Source organism: Hoplias malabaricus, chromosome 4 (assembly GCF_029633855.1).
Source record: "Hoplias malabaricus isolate fHopMal1 chromosome 4, fHopMal1.hap1, whole genome shotgun sequence".
Classification (NCBI taxonomy): Eukaryota; Metazoa; Chordata; class Actinopteri; order Characiformes; family Erythrinidae; genus Hoplias; species Hoplias malabaricus.
Window position 1 is genome coordinate 13,099,365 of NC_089803.1, and position 23,255 is coordinate 13,122,619.

The 23,255-nt window shown below is 39.3% G+C and overlaps 1 protein-coding gene and 1 long non-coding RNA gene across 2 annotated transcripts; one reads left to right on the forward strand and one right to left on the reverse strand.

The window, feature by feature from the left end:
* Positions 1 to 995: 995 nt before the first annotated feature.
* On the reverse strand, positions 996 to 13,210 carry LOC136695307 (zinc finger protein ZFP2-like). The gene is made up of 2 exons (XM_066669317.1): positions 13,112 to 13,210; positions 996 to 3,160 (listed from the first exon to the last, which is right to left on the reverse strand). The coding sequence occupies exon 2, from the start codon at positions 2,991 to 2,993 to the stop codon at positions 2,055 to 2,057; it is 939 nt and encodes a 312-aa protein (XP_066525414.1). The 5' UTR covers positions 2,994 to 3,160; positions 13,112 to 13,210; the 3' UTR covers positions 996 to 2,054.
* Positions 13,211 to 19,057: 5,847 nt separating this feature from the next.
* Positions 19,058 to 20,239, forward strand: LOC136695308 (uncharacterized). The gene is made up of 3 exons (XR_010802265.1): positions 19,058 to 19,152; positions 19,469 to 19,553; positions 19,660 to 20,239. It is a non-coding gene; the product is annotated as an uncharacterized lncRNA (long non-coding RNA).
* Positions 20,240 to 23,255: the final 3,016 nt, after the last annotated feature.

The window sequence follows — 23,255 nt, forward strand, 5'->3', positions numbered from 1 at the left end:
AGGACATAGATTCACATTTGGGTAAAACCAACACAGCACTTGTAGGGGGGCAGCCGTGGGCATAAGATTAGAGAAGTAAGCTTGAGGCTGGTTCAGTTCCCGGGAGCGCCAAGGAAAGATTCATCCATGGCTGAGCATTGCCCTTGAGGAAGGCACCTAGCCCCCAAACTGCCGAGGTGGTCACAGCCTTCTGCTCCGGTTGTGTGTTAACTGCCCCTAGTGTTTTTGAAGAATTGCTCACAAGTGTGTGTTCAATATCACGAATGGGTCAAGTGCAGGGAAATAATTGTCCTAAGTGAATCAATCCTTAATTTTCTTAAACAGATGACTCATTTGACTCTTTTTAGGTACAAGTTAGTCGGACAAGCACAGTGATTAGTGTTAATGATGTGCATTTATATATACATGCATATAAATGAAAAAAAAAAATGTATATGTGTGTATATATATATATATATATATATATATATATACACACATATACACACATGCACTGAGACATTACTGTCTTAATCCATTTATTGGATTAATGTAATTATATGCCTATTACTGTATTAAAAGTCGTTAATTAAGGTAACCTCATTGTAAAGTTAATCATTATTATAAAGTTTGCACACAGGAAAGTGTAATATTGCTTGAGGGAGTCTACTATAGACCTAGAAGCAATAGGGAAATGGGCCAAATCATGTCAATTCAACCTGCTCTGAACTTTTATGTTATAATAAATGCTTTTCACAAGTGTTAACTAAAGGAATTAAGTAGATTACTTACAAATGTCTATTTCTAAACTGTATTTTACACACTACTCTTAGAGGAAATCTGCATGGATATTAAAGTAAGAATACTTTCTGATGAAGTCACTGGTAGCTAGCGAAATAAAAAATAGCAGTTTAGAGTATCACCAAGCTATTCTTAAGTAGCTATCAATCATGAGTGCATTATAAATTATCACTGCTTGCCATTTCTGTCTTACCTGGTGTAAAAATTGATTGATTCATTCCTTTATTAATCCCACAGCAGGAAATTCACAATGATACAGAAGCAAAGGGACAGCAATAATAAGATAATATGCTAAGCTTAAACATTGATTTCTAATAAATGAGAAGGTGTTTGCAAGTAGCATTTCCATTGAAGCAAAGCTTAAAACACACCAACCTCTAAAACTGAGAAGGCACTTACTACAGCAGTTGTATATAAACAATGAACAGTTGGTTGGGAGTGTCTCCACTGCACGCTTATCTTGCCGCAGTGATGAGCAGGCTTTGCCTTCATGGCCATCAGAATATAGTCTGTTTTGATGTGTGCTGAAGTCCTGACAGCCCAGCTTCATGTCTTCTGTGCTCTGAGAAACAAATTGCTCCACCAACGCTGATCTTTAAACTTCCAAGGGTATACAGTCCAGCCACAGAAATAAGGATGAATGGTGATTATACGGCAGACGGCCAGAACTGTCTCTTCCCCCAGCTCCAGAGCATTGCAAAGCCCCTGCAGGACCTCTTCAGAGTTGGTCAGCTGTCTCCTCACCTGCAACAAGGTCTGACGGTGACAACATGAGAGTTTGTCAACTCCACAAGGTACCCATGTCCCTAATCCATTTGCTGGATGATCTCCTCATGCTCCTCTGGGTCAGACTGGATGGGCGGTGTGCTGGGCTGTGTGTGGTGCTGCTGATCCCTGGACCATGTCTGTGGTTTAGTGTAGTTGTTCGAATGAAATAAGGAGGGAACTGCCCTGACTCTCATCTCATTTTGTTTAACGATTCGAGACAAAGTTCAAACTCTTTTGGAAAACAGTGGAAGCTCAGTACAGAGTCAAATAATCTTTAACTGGGGCACAGTAGAACACAATAGTGACCGAGGAGGAAAATAATGATCTGTAACAATTAATCCTGAAGCCACAACATGAAAATAATAAACTAAATTCCATGAAAAATCAGGGGCATCTGGTATCACAGTTCAATCACACGTCTCCAAAACGCCAAGAATTACACAATTCAGCTTTAAGGATATTTTTACACTCAATGTGACCCAATCACATTAATCCCTCACTCAGTGCTACTGCTTCTGTTCTGGGTGAACGCAGTGATGTATTCGGACCGAACTCTGACGAGTAAAACTCTTCCCACACTCTGAACAGTGATACGGTTTCTCTCCTGTGTGAATGCGCTGGTGTTTTTGGAGACTACTCTGTTGAGTAAAACTCTTCCCACATTCTGAACAGTGATACGGTTTCTCTCCTGTGTGAATGCGCTGGTGTGTTTGGAAACTACTCTGTGCAGTAAAACTCTTCCCACACTCTGAACAGTGATACGGTTTCTCTCCTGTGTGAATGCGCTGGTGCTTTTGGAGACTACCCTGTTGAGTAAAACTCTTCCCACACTCAGAACAGTGATACGGTTTCTCTCCTGTGTGAATGCGCTGGTGTTTTTGGAGACTGCCTTGTTCAGTAAAACTCTTCCCACACTCTGAACAGTAATATGGTTTCTCTCCTGTGTGAATGCGCTGGTGTGTTTGGAGATTACTCTGTTGAGTAAAACTCTTCCCACACTCTGAACAGTGATACGGTTTCTCTCCTGTGTGAATGCGCTGGTGTGTTTGGAGACTACTCTGTACATTAAAACTCTTCCCACACTCTGAACAGTGATACGGTTTCTCTCCTGTGTGAATGCGCTGGTGTTTTTGGAGAACACTCTGTACAGTAAAACTCTTCCCACACTCTGAACAGTGATACGGTTTCTCTCCTGTGTGAATGCGCTGGTGTTTTTGGAGACTGCCCTGTTCAGTAAAACTCTTCCCACACTGTGAACAGTGATATGGTTTCTCTCCTGTGTGAATGCGCTGGTGTTTTTGTAGATTATTCTGTTGAGTAAAACTCTTCCCACACTCTGCACAATCGTGAGTTTTCCTCTTGTGTTTACTGATCTGAGTTTTTGTGTCAGATGTGTGGGGAGGAACCAAGCATGTTTCCTGAGAACTGGAGCTTCTGCCCTCCATATCCACACATTTAATCCCTCCTGATCTCAATATTGTGTTGTATTCCACTTGGAAATTATTCTTGATACACCAGTGGAAGAACTGTGGAACTCAGGAGCAAGCGTTCCACTCAGGAACTCCTGGACAACAGGAGCCAGAAAAAAAATCCAGAGGGATGTTCCTCTGTCCTGGAAGACAAAGAAGAACCAAAGATAAATTAGTTAAATTCACTCTCCCCTGGCGACCAATATTCTGCTGAATGTGTAGTCAGTTTCACCTTCAGTACTGTAACTGAAACAGCAAAAATAAGCCAGTGTTGCCTAATGGTGCAGGAATAGACCAACATCCCTCTCTGTTTTCATACTTTTCAACATTCTGAATGGTGGCAGGTTCTATTCCCATGACCAGAAGGAATATTGTGGGTGGAGGAGAGATAAAATTCACATTTAGAGAATGCTCCTTGTCTAAACAGTTCTCTTTGTTTGTTTTGCTCTGGTGGCAACCAGAGGAGGATGCCCCCCCCCAAGGTTTCTTACTTCTGCCCTGACCAATCTTTTCCTGTCACTTGTTTCAGCAGCACCCACTTGGTGCTAATACCCAGAATTCTGTGCAGTTTCTTTGTGCAAACACCAACTGTATACAGTGCTTTATAAATAAAAAAGAGAAAAAGAGAGAGGCAGAAACAGAGTTTTAATGTTAGAAAAAAATATTAAACAGCATGAGTCTCTATGATATTTAACACACATTTCCTTTCAGGAAAACACGGTATAAACGGTATGTAACAGTCACTCTTTGATCTATATCTTCAGTAAGACTAGTGGTATAAACTAGTGCTGGGCGATATGAGCACAAATCAACATTATGGTTAATTTTACCATGACTTACCACAATTACGATTACTTGTTGTATTTTTGACCCTCATAGTTCAATGACGAGGTTTGTGCTGTAAATATGCTCCAATATTAAAGCTGGGATATTTTTTCTAATGTTGCTGGAAGCTTGATCCTTTTTTGAGCACTATTTATATTTGGTGTGTGATTGTGCTTTGGCTGAAACTGTTTTTCCCCCCTCAGCATTTACATTTGACTTCTTTTTGTTCAGTGTCGTCTTAATTATAGTCAAAACACAGCATGCCCAAACCACAGACACTTTGTTTTTCTTTGATGTGAGACACTCGAGTCACTCGGTCGGCCTCTGCGTTTAGGTCGCTTCCAAGTGACAGATATGGGCAGAATCATGTGACTACAGCTTGTTAGTGTGGTTTTAAAAATACAGTACATGAACACAGTGGAGACATAACAGAATAAAAATAATCAATAAAAACCTGTTACATTGTGTAGGCATAATGTGCCATGAGAGCCATATGAGATGCATTGATCAGTTTTGAAAAAAGTCAAATATACACAAACCCAAATATTTTTGACTATCCAAGATGTGATACCAGTCACAAACATAGTGGTGTTTAATGCAGAAACCTGCCAATTATATTTCAGCTATCACCCATGCATTTAAGACTTGCCTCTCTTAGAATCATGAACAAAACCTGGGATAGTGTAAAATGATCAAAAGTACAGACAACTTTCTTCCTGACATCCTTGTTGATGTAGATGATGCCACACCAGAGAAAGCAAGCAGGCATACCTCTGAGAGGAACTATATGGTCTTTTTGCAGCTTTGTGTGACCTTTTGTTATACCCCTCAATCACATTCCCCGTTCCCACCAATCACCCCCCCCCTCCGTGTATGTGTGTGTGTATATATATATATATACATACATACACACACACAAAAAAAAAACGGATTCCAAAAATGTTGGGACACCAAACAAATTGTGAATAAAAACTGAATGCAATGATGTGGAGGTGCCAACATCTAATATTTTATTCAGAATAGAACACAAATCACACATCAAAAGTTTAAACTGAGAGACTGTATCATTTTAAGGGAAAAATGTGGTGTTTTAAAATTTCATGGCGTCAACAAAACCCAAAACAGTTGGGACAAGGCCATTTTTTACCACTGTGTGGCATCCCTCCTTCTTCTTACAACACTCAACAGACGTCTGGGGACAGAGGAGACCAGTTTCTCAAGTTTAGAAATAGGAATGCTCTCCCATTCATGTCTAATACAGACCTCTAACTGTTCAATCGTCTTGGGCCTTCTTTGTCGTACGTTCCTCTTTATGATGCACCAAATGTTCTCTATAGGTGAAAGATCTGGACTGCAGGCTGGCCATTTCAGTACCCGGATCCTTCTCCTACGTAGCCATGATGTTGTGATTGCTACAGAATGTGGTCTGGCATTATATTGTTGAAAAATGCAGGGTCTCCCCTGAAAGAGATGACGTCTAGATGGGAGCATATATTGTTCTAGAACCTGAACATAGTTCTCTGCATTAATGGTGACTTTCCAGACATGCAAGCTGCCCATGCCACAAGCACTCATGCAACCGCATACCATAAGTGATGCAGGCTTCTGAACGGAGCATTGATAACAACTTGGGTTATCCTTGTCCTCTCTGGTCCGAATGACATGGCATCCCAGTGTTCCATAAAGAACTTCAAATCATGACTCATCTGACCACAGAACAGTCTTCCATTTAGCCACACTCCATTTTAAAAGACCCCTGGCCCAGTGCAAACATCTGAGCTTGTGGAGCTTGCTTAGAAATTGCTTCCTCTTTGCACTGTAGAGTTTCAGCTGGCAACGGCAGATGGCATGGTGGATTGTGTTCACTGACAATGCTTTCTGGAAGTATTCCTGAGCCCATTCTGTTATTTCCTTGTCAGTGGCATTCCTGTTTGAGGTGCAGTGACGTTTAAGGGCCTGAGCATCCAGTAGAGTTTTATGGTCTTGACCCTTATGCACAGCAATTGTTCCAGATTCTCTGAATCTTTTGATGTTATGCACGGTTGATGATGATAACTTAAAGGTATTTGCTATTTTACGCTGGGTAACACCATTCTGGTATTGCTGCACTATCTTTCTGCGCAATAATGGTGGAATTGGTGATCCTCTTACCATCTTGGCTTCAGAGAGACGCTGACACTCTAAGAAGCTCTTTTTATACCCAATCATGTAGTCAATTGACCTAAGTAGTATTAATTGGTATTCTAGCTGTTTGTTATATGCTCAATTTCCTTTTTCCAGCCACTTATTGCTACTTGTCCCGTTTTTGGGATTTGTTGACACTGAAATTTTGAATCAACATATTTTTCCTTTAAAATGTTACATTTACTCAGATTAAACTTTTGATCTGTCATCTATGTTCTATTACGAATAGAATATTGACATTTGCCATCTACACATCATTGCATTCAATTTTTATTCACAATTTGCTTAGTGTCCCAACATTTTTGGAATCCGGTTTGTATAAGGCCCTTCTAAAATATTTGGTGTCAGACTGGACTGGGAACAGACTTGACTGGCAACAGTCAGACTGGACTGAGAACAGACTGAATAGGGCACAGAACGAACTGGCTATAGACTGACAAACTGATGACGAAGCTGTGCCCGTGCTTTTCTGCATGCACGTGAAGGAACCTCAGAACCTCCAGATTCCGAACTTCAGATCATCATGAGGTAGAATGCAATCACCCAGTTGTGCTCATACATGATCCTGTGTATGTGTAAATAAACTCCACTCAACACCAATCTCCAGTCTCCTGACTCGTCAATGCCGAATTTCTAACACCTCCAAAATGATGGGGAGAAAAAGAACATGGACAAGAAAGGAATTCAAGAATTGGAAAATACAATCTCATTTACAAAAGTAGTAGTCAGCGAGCAACTTCTTGTCTGTTGTGAAGGAAAGGTGGTGACGGATCTAAATGACTTATACGTTGCCTTAATTAGTAAATATGGAATTACATAATTTAAAGGAATATTGATTTTTAAAGTAAAATATTATAATTAATAATGATGAAGTTGTGAAGGTGTTTCTCTCTGAGACCATTGGTCTGTGTGCTCTGTGAGGCCTGAGAATGCTTAACAGTGATACTGAAGAAGCCCATTGTAGTTCAGCAGAATTCTGGTAAACATCACATACACTTTTACATGAACAAAGGCTCTTACAAAAACTGAGTCTTATTATCAAAACACCTGCCGGATCCAAATGCAGGGGTCTGAGACAGTGATAGTTTTAAACTTTTATTATCAATTTACTGTGAGCAACTGTGAGAAAGGACCAGCTCAAGGCCTGAGACCTGAAGCCAGAGGTTGTTATTTGGTAAAACTTGTTTGGAAAATAATTAAAGCATTGTCTATACAGCAACCTAAAAATTAATGTAGTTTGGGAATAATAATGAAGGGTTGTGATGTATTTGGGAGGACAGGGAGAAGCTAGATAGGAGGATGTGAAAAAACAGAAACATAATGAATGGGGAGAAAAAGGAGTATGGGAAAGAGTAAAGTGGCCTTGAGTATAGATAAGAACCTTTTCTAAGAAGCACACAAACTTTCTTTTAAACCTAATAGTAAACAATGTCTGAAGAGTTAACCTGTTTTATGAATGCTTTTTGGTATCTCTTTTCAGACTTACCGGGTTGATGTGATTTTACTTTAACCTGTTTAAATAAAGTAATGATGAACCTGCTCTCTTTTAAATCTGCAGCTTGTTTCTGTGAAATTTTTTTGTTATTGATTTTTTCATATAAATAGTGATTTTTAATAAGACATGTACTAGACATGTCGATTATTAATTGCGATTATATTAGCTAACTGTCACATTTTATTTCAATCCCATTATACGAATAAACAAATATCCATTACGTATATTTGTAAACAAATAGCGCTATAAAACGGCTGTAAAAGGTGCCTGTTATGTCCCGTGTTATTTTGGAGTGAAACAGAATGTTTGTTTCTTTTTTTGGTGACTAAGAGTTACTTTGGTCTGAGGCTGAGTGGGCCAGTTTTTTAATAATTTATAAACTTTTATTATGTCCAACCCCTAGTGGACGTAATAGTGCCAATAAAACAAACCTGAGAAATCATCTGCGGATCCAGTTCACTGAAATTGGGAAGACAGCGGCATCAACAGATTCTTCCAGACAGTTGGCCATTCCTGAGGTTCTCGGGCTCTCGAGTATCTTAGGGTACGTTCACACACCAGGTAAAATTATACCAAATCTGATTTTGTGACCAAATCCGATTTTTTTAATTGACACGCATTCACAAAGTACGATGCTTCAAGGTGCTGATCAGAAGGAAATGACCGTCTGTTTCATACAAATCACTTTCTTTTTTTAAATGAAGAGGGACCCAACTGGTGTTTCACTGCAGCGCTGTGTAACAAAACCTCCATTGTCTTTATTCCCAACGAGTTCTATGTTAAAAATAGAATGTTAAAAATTAAATATTAAAATGTGAACTGATTTTTCTTTTACTCTAAGCGCAAATTTCTCAGGTCTTTCACGAACACGAGTCTCAAAAGAGAAGAATACGAGCACAGATATAATGAGTTTAATATTTCCAGGAGCCACATTTATATAGATTCATACCGACACGAACAATATAAAACTGATATAGAATTACTAAAAAAGGTCTTCTTTTGTTTGTTTCATTTTAAAAAACCCACCTTTATACAAATTTCCACGTGTTTTATTTTCTCATAAATGAGATATGGAAAACTGGTTTCAGGAGTTTCACAGGTTTCCAGTATTTTTTACAAAACAGAAATTCTTTGTCCTGGCCATTTTCACCTCCTAAACACCTCAATTAAAAAAAAGAAATGCTTTGGACCGTAGTCCAGCAGCCGGAGTGACATAAAAATCACATGAATTCCGACCTGACCTTTCAGACAGTCGAATTTCCACAGATGGACATGGATCATATGAAAGTTGCCCAAATCTGATGAAAAAGTCAGATTCAATGCGATTTGTGCTGTTTACACAACCACATAAATGACACATCCGTCTGACGTATGACTGGGACTCTACCTGCTGTGTGAACATAGTCTTAGTATTCCTTGCCCAAAACATGCCTAGCCAGTTAATAACAGACGTTTAAGCCATAGTACATTTGATTTGTTTTGCTTATTTTGAGAATTTGCAAATTATCGTTTTCAAACATACAATTCTAATTAAAAACAGGACATGGGGAAAATATCTTTACATATATTTATGAATAAACTGTTCAATAAACTGACGTTCTTTAACATAATAGTGTGTGTACATTATTATGTTCTCATTAAGCATAAAGGCCTATTGAAATGCAAAAAAAAAAGACAGACAATTAAATCATTAATCGCAATTTCTTGTATGACAAATAATCGTCACTTAAAATGTCATGATCGTGACAGCCCAACTGTATACAAAGCTAAGTCACGCTTAAAAGAAGAAAGCTTTTTTGGCCCAACAGTGTATGTGTCTCTTTTTGGGAGAATAAGTAAATGAATACATGAATAAATGAGGGTATATTGGTATATTGTCTGGTTTTGTTGCTTGCACCACTCTAAAGCATGGAATTAGTGGTAAATTCAGCAATCTGATGTTTTTTTTTAATCCATTTGTTGGATATCAGAGTTAACATTAAATGTTTCTTAAATGATTGAAATATGTTCAGATGTGGACTAAATTCCACAAAATTCACCAGTTTGGAATTACAAAATTCACCAATTTAAAATGTAAGTAATTGTCTGGTTTGGTTTACAAGTAGTGCAGCCAAATAAAATCTGATTTATATTGGCTGTGAATTCAGAAATTATTTATTAAATGTTCATTTTTTTTTCACGATGTTGGATAAGTGTTCAGATGTGGACGAAACTGGTGGATTAAACAGTAATTATATATAATAGTTTGTATTTATGTTTTACTAGTATAAATTTAACACACAGCCCCACTAACAATTAAAGGGTTGTTGATAGAAAGGTTTTGGCAGGGTTGCTGTTAGAATTATACAATTTATTTATTTTTGCATTTGCTAAGGCTGTGGAATTAATAAACCTAAGCTTGTTCCTTCAAAAACTAATGTCTCTTATTTCTTTACACTTCATACCAGCTGTACAACAAACATGGTTACATTCCCAGCTAGCAAGGTAGATCTGGATCGATTGTGGCTCAGGCTTGGCACTGTCGGCTGGCTGCCATCTCGGCGTGAATGCGGCACCCTTTATATTGCCCAAGTTCGACTGCACGTTGGCACTGTCGGCTGGCTGAGGCTTGGCGTGAATGTGGCACGATGCATCTAGCCCAATTGCTGCGGCACGTTGGCACTGGCGAGGCGATTGCCATTGCAGTTAGCACACTACACTGATCAGAGCATTTTATTAAATACTGCGTATTAATCGTATGTGGCCCACATCTAAAAATAAAAGAAAATACTGGTAATTGTCTGGAAAACAATATAATGAATGTTAAGTAAATAGAATCGTTATTTTAACTTGTTAAATGTCATACAGTTATAGGTAAGCTCTGTATTGTACTATTTTAGAATATTGATGTAATGACTGGGACACGAACGACAGAAATGATTATGATAAATAGGGTTAATAAGGAGACAGTGCCGTGCGGAAGGGAGGAAATTGTTATTTAAGTTTTTGAAGATGACAGCTTTCTGCCACTCTGAAAACTGGCAGAAGCGAACCACTGTAAAAACACAGAAGACGACGATGAAGATTTGCGCTCTGTTCTGTGACCGCAGCGCGCGAGCAGCTTTCACCAGCCTCAGGGAACAGCTTCATCCCATAAGCATTTCAATTTAACCTTATATTTTCGGATACATAAGTATTTTGGTATCGCCCAAATGCAGTTAACATTGTTAATGTTACGTACGTTATTCTATAAACTGCTATACGTTACATACATAATATTGAACCGTTTTTTTTTTAATGACAAACTTTATAGATAACCTGTTTAACTCTAGCTAGCTCTTTTTTCCCCTCTGACAAAGAAAACATTTAAATCACATAACAATCGCTCATACATGAGTTATTTTAACTTGAGTATTTATGTGGTCTGATGGCGTATTTTACAAGATGTGAGCTTTTTTGTGGGTTTTTGTGTCACACAGAACCGCATACCTCAGTATAAGAAATTAAATAAGAAATAAAACTGCTTAAACACATTAAGGTACTAGCTACGTAAGTTAAAATTCATTCTCAGTCTCAGTGCTGGTTTTTGGTGTAATGTAATGTTTTAAATATATTATTTCACGTACACTAATCCTTTATTAGGGAGTAGCAGTGATGTTGGGCTAGTGATTAATGGGTTGAAGGAGGTCATATTGAAAACAATAGAAGCCTATTTACTGAGAGAGGAAAAATAAACAAAAGCATGAAGTAGTTTATTTTTGGAGCTGTGTTAGTTAATTTTTTCAAAATTAACTATGAACATGAACTAATTCATTTTCTTTATGTAATTACGTAAAGATAGACTGCAGTAAGAAAACTAGTGGGGCAGTGAATAATGCAGGTGGGCAGGGAGAAAAGCAGATAGGAGGCTAATTTAATTTATTTAGATGAGATCTTTAGCATCAGTTGAAGCATAATCTTTTGTAAAATCATTTGTACTAAAACCTGATAATCTATTACATCTGAAGTTCTGTAGTTTATGAATCTGCATGCATAAGCAGTTTACAGCTTTTCATTAAATATTTTTAAAGAAAATATATTGAAGAGAACAGAACATGTACATAATCTTTATATGTTTAATTATAGAGCTGGAATTCTACAAGGAGTACAACTGAAGTGACTACACTTGAGCGTTCTTTCACTACACTGCCCATCAAAGACGTTGACAAAGTGTGACAACACAGCATAGACTTGCAAACTGTTGATCGAACTGATGTGTGCCATGTGTGTCAAACGTGTACTTCCACACATTTGAGGAAAATCAAACTGTTTTAAAGAACATTTCTGCCTTTTGTTTTTTACTTTTCCAAACCCACTGTTGAATTTTAAGTGATTTGTTATATGGCCTTAGCATAGTATATTTTTTAAAGAAAGTCTGAATTTAAATGGCAGTTCTTAGGGTGTAAAACCAATTGTTTTTTTGTTTTTTTTTTAAATACAGTATTTGAATGTTAATTGGATTTAGGAAATCATGACACTGCCAATTTCAAATTTCAATGCCAGTTACAAATGTATTTTCTATTTATTGATTTTATTTACTGTTTGTATACATTGCAATTGCTGTATGTTTACACTGTTTCAAGGTTGTATGAACAGCACACTTACTGATACTACATTGTCAGATATATTGTCATTGTGGTGGTACCTTCAGTTGTACATATTTGTAAATTTAAGTAGGGAACATGATTATATAATAATTGTAGATTTTAAAGTGTGTTGATATCATACACCCTGTTTCATCTCCAGGACTTTTATTATGTGTTTTTTTTTTTATGACATTTCTATAATGAAATACTACAAATACATGTAGTATCTCTCATTCTGGAGAAGAGAATGCAATGTACCTTTAAGGAACAAAACTGGACTTTTAAACACTTGTACCATTTAGTGACCAATAATATACCATTTTCTTTTTTTCTGAGAGTGTAAGTTATGTAATAAAGCAGGGGGGCGGGGCGGTGTATACAAATAAACAATTACAACCGATAATGGGCCAGATCTCGACCCAGTCTGGCACTAATGGCGTGCTTCTGGCTCAAACTCGGCCGTGTTCCGGTTATCTCGATTTAGTTATGGCTTGCTGGACTAGGGCCGAGTCATTTGAGCCGTGCCTCAGCCACAACACTCGGCCGACTCTGTGCCGAGAGTTTCCTAGACTCGGGTCAGAACTATCGGTCCACTCTACGGCCGAACATCACGACCGAGACAATGCCGACTCCGCGTGCCGGCATCAGGCCGAGTGTTTTTGTTCCGGCGTGCGTGATTCGGCCCGAGTGTGGGCCGATACAATTTTGCTAGCTGGGTTGTGACAGCGTTGAAATGTAATTCCTCAGTTGTCAGGGAGGTTAACCTCCCTAAGTAAAACACGGTATAAACGGCGTGTAATAGTCTCTCTCTGATCTTTATCTTCAGTAAAACACGGTATAAACGGTGTGTAAAAGTCTCTCTCTCTGATCTTTATCTTCAGTAAAACACGGTATAAACGGCGTGTAATAGTCTCTCTCTGATCTTTATCTTCAGTAAAACACGGTATAAACGGTGTGTAAAGGTCGTACACAGTAAAAACATTTACCTTCAGTAAAAACAGGTCCTGATTTCTCTCCAACACAGCTCTCGTGCAGAACGGACGCGTCTGATCGCGGAGCAGCGAACACTTGAGCAGAGCTGAGCGTTATTCAAACGAGTCCGGCCAACGCAGTGCGTCTGTCCAATCAGAGGAGAGCTGGTGTTTGAGTGACGCGTCTACAATGCAGTCAATAAAGCCTTCTTTCCTCTCTTCAAAATGATCGTAATTCTGATTGGACGACGCAAAAGCCCACTGCTCCGGCCTCACATCCGCCCTAAGATACGATTGGCTGCAGTTTAAGAACAGCTGGTTTCTGATTGGACATTCCCCATAGAGACAGTGTCCTCAGTCCAATAGGAGTTTTTCCACTGGAGAACACGTAAGAAATGAGAGTCTTTACTGTTAGTATACGTAAGTTATTATGTGTGAGTATAACGAAAACTAGTTTACAACCTTCCCAAGCAGCAGAGCTTACACATTTACATGGACGGCAGAATAGGCAGCATTATAATAAATAAGTCTTTGAGGTAGATATTTACAATATTAGTTTTACATAAACTGTAGGATGGGTAGTGATTTCCAGATTCAAGGTTACAGCATATGTTCTGTTACAGTTCTCACCAACAGTTGAGAGGTTGTGTTACTGTGTAAATAAGGAGCAGTTTGTATGTCCATCAGAAAGTGCTAGAAGCAGAGTACACATTAATAACAGTTATGAGTAATAAATATCGCTGCTTTAAATTGACGTTGCACTTACTGTGCAGTAGACACTACAGAACAGACAGAGCATAGAGTTGTTCTCTGTATGTGAGTGAGTGTTCATCGACTGCAAATGTACAGAATGAACACATTTAAAGTGTAAGTGTCACAAGTGATCACTTCCACAGAAAAACAGGGAGAACACACCACACTCCTCACAGACAGTCACCCGGAGGAAACCCATGCAGACACAGAGAGAACACACCACACTCCTCACAGACAGTCACCCGGAGGAAACCCATGCAGACACAGAGAGAACACACCACACTCCTCACAGACAGTCACCCGGAGGAAACCCACGCAGACACAGAGAGAACACACCACACTCCTCACAGACAATCACCCAGAGGAAACCCACGCAGACACAGGGAGAACAAACCACACTATTCACAGACAGTCACCCAGACAAAAATAAGAAAATACCTTTAATCTTCTTAAACAAATATCATTTTAAATAATGTCTCGTCAAATGAAGAAAATAACTTGCCTCTCTGACAGTCATAGAGATTCCAGGTTGTGCAGATATAACAATATACATTATATAAAATACAACATACATATATTACATTATATAGTTTTATATATTTATGTGTATTTACTGTAGGAATTAGGAGTAATAGTGTTGAAAACCCATAAGAAATGTTAGATATTAAACTCAGGGTTAAATATCATATCAATATATATTACATATCAGGGTTAAATCAAACCAATACCAGACCACTGCAGTTTTAGATAGACAGACAGAGAGATAGATAGATAGATAGATAGATAGATAGATAGATAGATAGACAGAGATAGATAGATAGATACTTTATTGACCCCCAGGGGAAATTCAAGGTCTCAGTAGCTTACAGACATCACATACAAAAATCACTAACAGCAATGGACTAATAAAAAAAAAAAAAAAAAAAAAAATCAAAATCAAATACCCAAGAACATAGTGTGCTAAAGAATGATCAAACATAGCCTGGCAAGAATCTGTGGTACAGTGAGCAGCCGAGGATGATCTCTTGAGTGCAGTATATGGTTTAAAAGTTGAAAAAGTGGATAGTGCAAAGGGTATTGAATGTGCAATATCAGTACAGTGCAATATCAGTGCAGTATCAGAATTAGAAATACATATAGTAAATAAAATACTGCAAGGCAAAGCAATTCAGTGCAATGTTCCTGTATTAAGTATAAAGTATAAAACTGCTATTGTAGCTGTCAGATTAAGGTACACATGAGGTAGATGAGTTGGTTGACTTGCCCAGTGGTTGACCTGTCTATTGTCCAGTTATGTACACATGTGCAAATATGGAGGAGGTGGTGGTGGTGGTGGTGGATGGGCAGACAGACTATGCAGAGAAGTCCATCTCTCCTCTCCCCTTGAGTGAAGCGTTGAACAGCTCAATAGCCCTGGGGACAAATGACTTCCTCAGTCTGTCAGTTGAGCCTGGCAGTGAGCGAAGTCTCCGGCTGATCAAGCTCTTCTGCTTAGTTATGATACTGTGGAGTGGATGGCACTCATTGTCCAAGATGCTAATCAGTTTGTTCAGGGTCCTCTTGTTTGATATGGAAGTGATCAAAGGAGCTTACTGCAGACATTGAAAGACCCCAACCTCCTCAGGAAGTACAGCCTGCTCTGCCCTTTCTTGTAGAGTGCTTCAGTGTTGGCTGACCAGTCCAGTTTATTGTCTAGGTGTAAGCCCAGATACTTATAGGTGTCCACCACCTCCACGTCGACCCAATCAATGGTGACTGGTAGCAGGACAGGCTTTGACCTGCAGAAGTCCACCACCATCTCCTTGGTCTTTGAAGTGTTCAGTTGGAGGTGCTTCAGTATGCACCATTGCACAAAGACCTCCACCAGGCTCCTGTACTCCTCCTCCTGCTCGTTCCTAATACACCCCACAATTGCAGTATCATCAGAGAACTTCTGCATGTGGCACAACTCAGTGTTGTAGCAGAAGTCAGATGTGTACAGGGTGAATAGGACTGGTGAGAGCACAGTTCCCTGTGGAGCTCCTGTGCTGCAGACCATAGTGTCGGACAGACAGTTCTTCAGTCTCACGTACTGTGTCCGCTCTAACAGATAATCTGTAATCCAGGTTACCAGGTGAGCGACCACACCCATCTGTTGGAGCTTGTCTCTCAGTCCGAGAGGTTGGATGGTGTTGAAAGCTCTTGAGAAGTCAAAGAACATGATTCTCACAGCACTGTTCCCCTTGTCCAGGTGTGAATGTGTCCTGTGTAGGAGTTAAGTGATGGCATCCTCCACGCCCACTTTCTCCTTTTTGCTCTTTTTGAGGCCAGTGATGGTCTTCATACCATCCCAAACCTCCCTCATGTTGTTCTCCTGCAGCTTCTGTTCCACCTTCCTTCTGTAGTCCTCCTTAGCCTCTTTCAGCTTAACTTTGAGTTCCCCTTGTACGCGCCTCAGCTCTGCCAGGTCTCCCTCTCTAAACGCCATTTTCTTCCTATTGAGAAGGGCCTTGACATTGCTGGTTATCCAAGGCTTGTTGCTGGGAAAGCAGTGTACAGTTCTCGTGGGAACAACAATGTCCATACACAAGTTCAGGTAGTCAGTAGTGCAATGTGTGACCTCCTCTAAGTCCTCTCCACTCTGCAACACACTCCAGTCTGTGGATCCGAAGCAGTCTCTCAGAGCCTCACCTGCTTCAGGTGTCCATTTCCTGAAGGTGCGTGTGGTGGCTGGTAGCCTCTGTACTTTGGGCTTGTACACTGGCTGTAGATGAATGAGGTTGTGGTCTGACTTCCCCAGCAGGGCGAGGGGCGTGGCACTGTATGCATCCCTCAAATTTGCGTACATGAGGTCTATTGTTCTGTTTTTTTCTAGTAGGGCAGTTGACAAACTGGTAGAAATTCGTGAGAGTGGCGTCCAATGTTATGTGATTAAAGTCGCCCGAGATCGCAAAAAATGCATCAGTGTGTTGAGTTTGCAGCCTAGCGATTATTGAGTGGATGACGTCACACACTCTGTCCGGAAGAGCACGCGGCGGAACATAAACACACACCACAATGGCGTGCGAGAAATTCTCATGGCATGTAGTACGGTCGAAGACTGACCGCCAGTAACTCCACATCCTTACAGCATACAGTCTCCTTCACTGTAACATGTCCGGGATTGCACCATCTGTTATTAATGTACATCACCAGTCCACCTCCCTTCTTCTTGCCAGAAAGTTTACAGTCTCTGTCCAAGCGAGCCACACTGAAGCCAGGCAGCTCAACGTTAGCAGTGGGGATTTAGCTAGTTATCCATATCTCCGTAAAGCATAGCAGGCTACACTCTCTGTATAACTTCTGATTTCTTATCAAGGCAGCCAGTTCATCAGACTTGTTAGCCAGAGAGTTCACGTTTCCCATCACCATCGAAGGAACCGCGGGCTTGTATCTCCACTTCTTCTCCCGCCGCCTTGTCTTCACTTTAATCCCCGCACGGCACCCTCTAAAGCGCCATCCCAGTAAACAAGGGACGTCCCTGGACGTTCAAAAAAGGTCTAAAAGTAGTCGGTCCGTCAAGGACATATTTTAAACGTCAGTGGACGTCCAAAATAAATTGAAAACAAGTCAGTTATTTCAGGACCAATTGACAACGTCAATGGACGTCCGAAATGCGTTGAAAACAGGTCAGTTATTTCAGGACCAATTGATAACGTCAATGGACGTCTGAAATGCGTTGAAAACAAGTCCATTATTTTGTGACTAATTGACAACGTCAATGAACGTCCGAAATGCGTTGAAAACAAGTCAGTCATTTCGGGACCAATTGACAACATCAATGGACGTCCGAAATGCGTTGAAAACAGGTTAGTTATTTCGGGACCAATTGAGAACTTCAATGGATGTCCGAAATGCATTGAAAACAAGTCAGTCATTTCGGGACCAATTGACAACGTCAATGAACGTCCGAAATGCGTTGAAAACAGGTTAGTTATTTCGGGACCAATTGACAACTTCAATGGATGTCCGAAATGCATTGAAAACAAGTCAGTTATTTCGGGACCAATTGCTAATGTCAGTGGACGCCCGAAAGGCGTTTAAAACAAGTCAGTTATATTGGGACGAACTGATAACATCAGTAGACGTCTAAAATGCGTTTTAAACAAGTCAGTTACTTCAGGACCAGTTAACGTCAGTGGACGTCCAAAATGTGTCTGTTATTTTGGGACAAATTAATATTTTCAGTGGACGTCCGGAATGCATTTTAAATCAGTTAAAAGAGAGAGAGAGAGAGAGAGAGAGAGAGAGAATGTGTGTGTGTTTGAGAGAGACAGAGCCCCTCCCCTTCAGATAAGGGTTATTCTGAGTTTGCATACAGCGTCAAAATAAGTTTCAGTGGATGATTTTTCAACGGTTTGTGGAAGCAGGCATTACCAAAACAGCGGAGGAGGCTCGTATATTCAGAGGTAAGTGATATTTAATCTTAATAAAACTTTAGTTTCATTCATTCTGGTAAAGTATAAGTATTTAAAGAGCTCTAGCAAAGCAACAGCTATGCTAGGTTAGCATCTCAGTGAAGACAAGTGAAGGAGTAGATGAGGATAATAGTTAACCCATTCTGTATAAAAAATTCAAAGTAATATTACATTATTAACAGTAATGTTTTTGACATTTATTTCAGCAGGTCTGGGTTGCAGTTACATGAAAGCCACCTTGCTAACAATGCGAATGTTAACCAAATATCAAAAGAAGTGCTGGGCTGGAAAGTAAAATCATACAATAACATTTGCGCAGGCCACATTTGTGCTTTTCCAAATATGTGAAAATCACCAGATGAACGGTACTTTTATCTGAAGTTGTGTGTAAAATATTGATGTATTGTACTCTGTTATTACTTTTACTTAGAAAATCAATACATATAATTTTATCAGGTGCACCAAAACATTTACATATGATACAATATTTTGTTAGACTGACAAATTTTTTCCCACTCAGGTATCCAACTAACTTGGAGTATGTTCATGTTCCCAAAGGTTTAACTGTGAAATATAAATGTTGTGTGGAACACTAATGCAAGTATGTATTTTATTATATTGTAGAAATAGTAATAATATTTTAAAACGTATTTGCTGTGGTCTGATTATTAATGAAAGCATACATGTTTTGAGTCAATACTGTCCATCCTCCAGCACACCTTGCATATGTCACTCAAGCAAAAGCTAGAAAATGTGCCACTTTTCAATGTTGCAGAGATCTGAAGGTTTCGTTAATTTTATCAGGCAAGGAAGTCAACAGCATTGTCACCAAATGCCCAGTGCCGGTAGCAAGTGAACCAACATCATGTAAGTATTATTGTATCTTTTTTAATTCTGACAATATTATATATAATATGTATAATATTATTATAATATTTATAATATAATACTAGATTTATATTAGTTTTTTACTGTAAGACCATTATTAATATTCTATTATATTAATATTTGTCTAATATCGTTTCCTTATTCTATCTTATTTGCCTCTGCACTATTGTCTTTATTGATATAATTTATTGGATTATTATAATAAAGCTTTCATCTATTGTGTTCTGCTTTGTTTTTACAGTTGTTTGATGAGGTTGATGGAATCCATACTCTAACAGTGAACAAAATTCACCAGTTCAGCAATGGATTTACAGCTGTACTCCCTAAAATACACATCGCCACACTGACATTGAGATGAGAGAAGACTTCAAAGCTTACAGGTTTGATTTAAACATTTGACCTAAATATTAATTTAACAATTATTGCATCAATGTGGCTTCTGTGCTTTCATTCATTCATGTATTCATTCATTGTCTGTTTGTCCAGTTCAAGGTTGTGGTGGGTACAAAATATTTACATACTACCTGGAGTCACTCTGCGCAAGGTGGGAACACACCCTAGACAGGGCACTAGTCCTTCACAGGGCACCACACACCCACACATTCACTCACGCTCTCACACAATGGACACTTTTGAGTAGCCAATCCACCTGCCAATGTGTGTTTGGATCATGGGAGGAAACCAGGAGCACACAGAGGAAACTCATACAGACACAGTAAGAAAACACAAAACTCCAGAGGGGGGCACCAATATAAATTAATAGTTAATAGGTATGGGATCATTATTAAAGCATTTTCTTCATGATGTATAGGCATTGACTTCAAGAATAAACTTGTTTTTCTTGACTTACAACTCTGACCCCCTCATTAAGTCTGATAAAATAAACTGTTGCCACACCAACTGAAATAGTCACAGTCAATGGAAAGTCAGTATTATGTCTTAGTGTGTCATGCCAAGTCTATTTCTGTTTTTCTGTAGGGTGAACCTACAACATTATATCTGATAATTCAGCTGAAAGATCAGGACTGGGAAACTGGTGTTTCCAGAGGAAGCCAGAGTGTGGTGAAAGCTGAGTTGACGTTTGCTGTCATAGTGCAGTAGATGAGGCCTTCTTCACAAACACCTTCAAATTTGAATACCCTGCACCATTAATTCAGTGTTTATTGAATGACATTTAGGTACGTGATTTCAATGTTGAAATAACGGCTTTTAAAGGACGTCTTTAATGTGACTTTGTTAGTCGTCTTTTCAACTTTCATTTTCAACCTTAAAAAAACGCTGATTGAACGACATTTAGGTACGTGATTTCAACGTTGAAATAACGGCTTTAAAAGGACGTCTTTAATGTGACTTTTTTACGTTGATTAGACGACAGTCAAGTACGTTATTTCAACGTTGAAACAACGGCTAAATGTTTACTGGGATAGTTCCTCCGGGATGTTGACGTTAACTCTGCCAGCGTTCTTCTGTAGTGCGATCAGCTGATTCCTTGTGTACACAAGGTCGCTGGGTCGTTGCGATCAGTCAAATATCCATAGGATAGAATAAAACACTCCTCAAGGTGTGTAACCAAAAAGTTGCAAGATAAAAAAGTAGTAAAAAAAGTAAACAAAGACTTAGAAAAAACACACGGAGACGGAGCTACATCGAGATGCTGCCACTGTCGTCGGCGCCATTTTGAACTTTGAATTTTGAAGAATATCTCCAGGGTTTTCTTTTAATAATTAGATGTAATAGTAATAGAAATATCTGAAAAGTATGGATTAATTGTGCAAATGGTAGAATCTGCCATCAAATGTTTAAAATGAACTCTACTGCAGTCTTCCAGGTAAAAGGCTCTAATGTTTAAACATATGCACTGTAAGATTTGTGGTATGGTTGACAGGGAGCGCTAAAGAGGGTATTATTGTCGCCACCTGGTGGGTTGGATAGGACGATAAAAGCCCCAGGATCACCAATAATTTTCACTTCCGCTTTGGATCAACCAAGGTGGTGTGTGTGGGCGTGCAGCGTCGTTGGAAGCTGAGTCGTATTTCTCTGGCTGAATTGGAAGCCAAGTGTCCGAGTTTTAAGCAGGTTTCTAGCCTTGCTTGACTACCCAGCGAGCTATAGGTTAGATGGTGGTTCGAGGACACGGATAACTGACTTCGCCGTTAAGGCTTACACTTGATTGCAGTTGCCTGAACGTCATTGTTCCGGTGCTGGTTGATCGCACTTTGCAGCAGCTAGTAATTGACCGCGGTGGCCTGAATGTCACACTTCCTGTGCCAGTTGATCGTGCTTTGCAGCCTCTAGCAGTATTGTATTGATTTATTGAGCCACCTGTACTGTTGTCTTTTAATTTCCTTCTCTGAGTGGACCATAGGACCACTATTTTTACTCAGTGTTACTAGGGGTTGCCCTTTATGCCCATTTAGTGTTTATAGCATTTGAATAAGTCTTAATTGTGATGGCCCTAGAGTAATTATTAGTGTTCTGCCCCAAAGTTTGAGTACTTTTGTTTTTTTTTCTTCTTGTGAGTGGTTTATGTTTAGAGGTGTTTTCTTTTTTTTTTTTTTGTTTCTTTGGGGTAATTAATTGGAACTCCTTTATTACTCTGTGGGCATCTTACTATTAACCTTTTAGGCTTTGCCAGAGGTATTGAGCTGAATGGGAGTGTTCCTGGTGTTCACTAATGAATTCAAGACCCGTGTTAATGTGACTTGATTTTATGCTGTGTTGACTGAATAAAGTGCCCTTTGTTAAGCAGCCTTATTCCTCATTTATTTGAGAAACCTGACAGGGATCCCCATACCCTTTAGACAATTGGGGTGGCGTAGTCGTGGTTATTGTATGTGGCGGTAAGCTCTTTTATTTTATAGAGGGTGCATAGTAGTAGCCCCTGGAGCGTGCTCCCCGCCACAGATTTTATGACAGTGACAGTATTATTCCATACATTCCAGAGTTTAAATGTCATAAAAGGGATCACAATTTCAGCCTTGAAAAATTCACACAGAGAGGAAAATTGTTTATTTATTTTTTGGCTGCTTGATGTACATTAACATAGTACTCTGTATGTTGTTGCTGTGGATGTTTAGTTTACTACATCATCTGTGAGGTGTCCTTCACACTGTGTGTAAATCTCGTGACGAATGACCAATAGAAATGTTCCAGAATTCCTCTGAATTAAAATATTCTCACACTGACTTCCACTGAAAGTAAAGAAGGTCTTTTCCTTCTCCTGTAAAGTTACTATTTTGAGAGATACATGTTTTTCTTTGGACAGCAATAATATTCGTGTATTTACAATATTCATGGGATGGTGCAGTGGAGTCTTAAGTGTGGCTTAATTGTTCAAAGAAATTATTTTAAAGTGAGTAGGTGTAATTGAATGCAATCTGCCTGTTCTCTTCTGTCTCACTTGAAGAGGTGGTGATGCTTAAAGGTTTTTATAGAGAACCCTCAGACTGAAAGGTGTGGATTTATATGACACCCATTTAAAACATTAGCTGCATCTATTTGAAGAATATAACAGTAGGGTCCTGTTACATGTCACTGTTACAGACACAGATGAACATTGGCACATGAGGAGGGGAGACACACAGTCAGGGAAAATCTGCAGCCTGTTCAGAATAAATAGGAGGATAAAACAAGGAAGACACTATGGTAGGAAATGCTTTGCTCTTTGGTCGTGTTATGTGTTAATGAAGCTAGTGGTGAGTGGTAGAGGTCCTAAGGCAGAAAGGAATATTCTGACAGTAAAAAACAAAACAAAATTATACTTGTGATCAGTCTCCGAAATGTTACAGACCTGATGTGGAAAATATCTCTGATTTATAATGTGTTTACTGGGATTTGTGTTTATTCAGACACCTCCCTCTCCTAAACCAGAGATCCCCTCATCACTGAGGTGGCAGACTGGTGCACACAACAGACCTCTCCAGAGACGCTAGCTTTGTCATCAGTCTTGTTCATGGATGTGGACACTAGATTAAAAACTGAGAGAGAAAACAGATGTCAATGAAGTAATGCTGTGTTTACAAGAGCCTTTTATGTTCAACTTTGATTTACAGTCCGACTGCAACAGGTTTTCAGACTTAGTT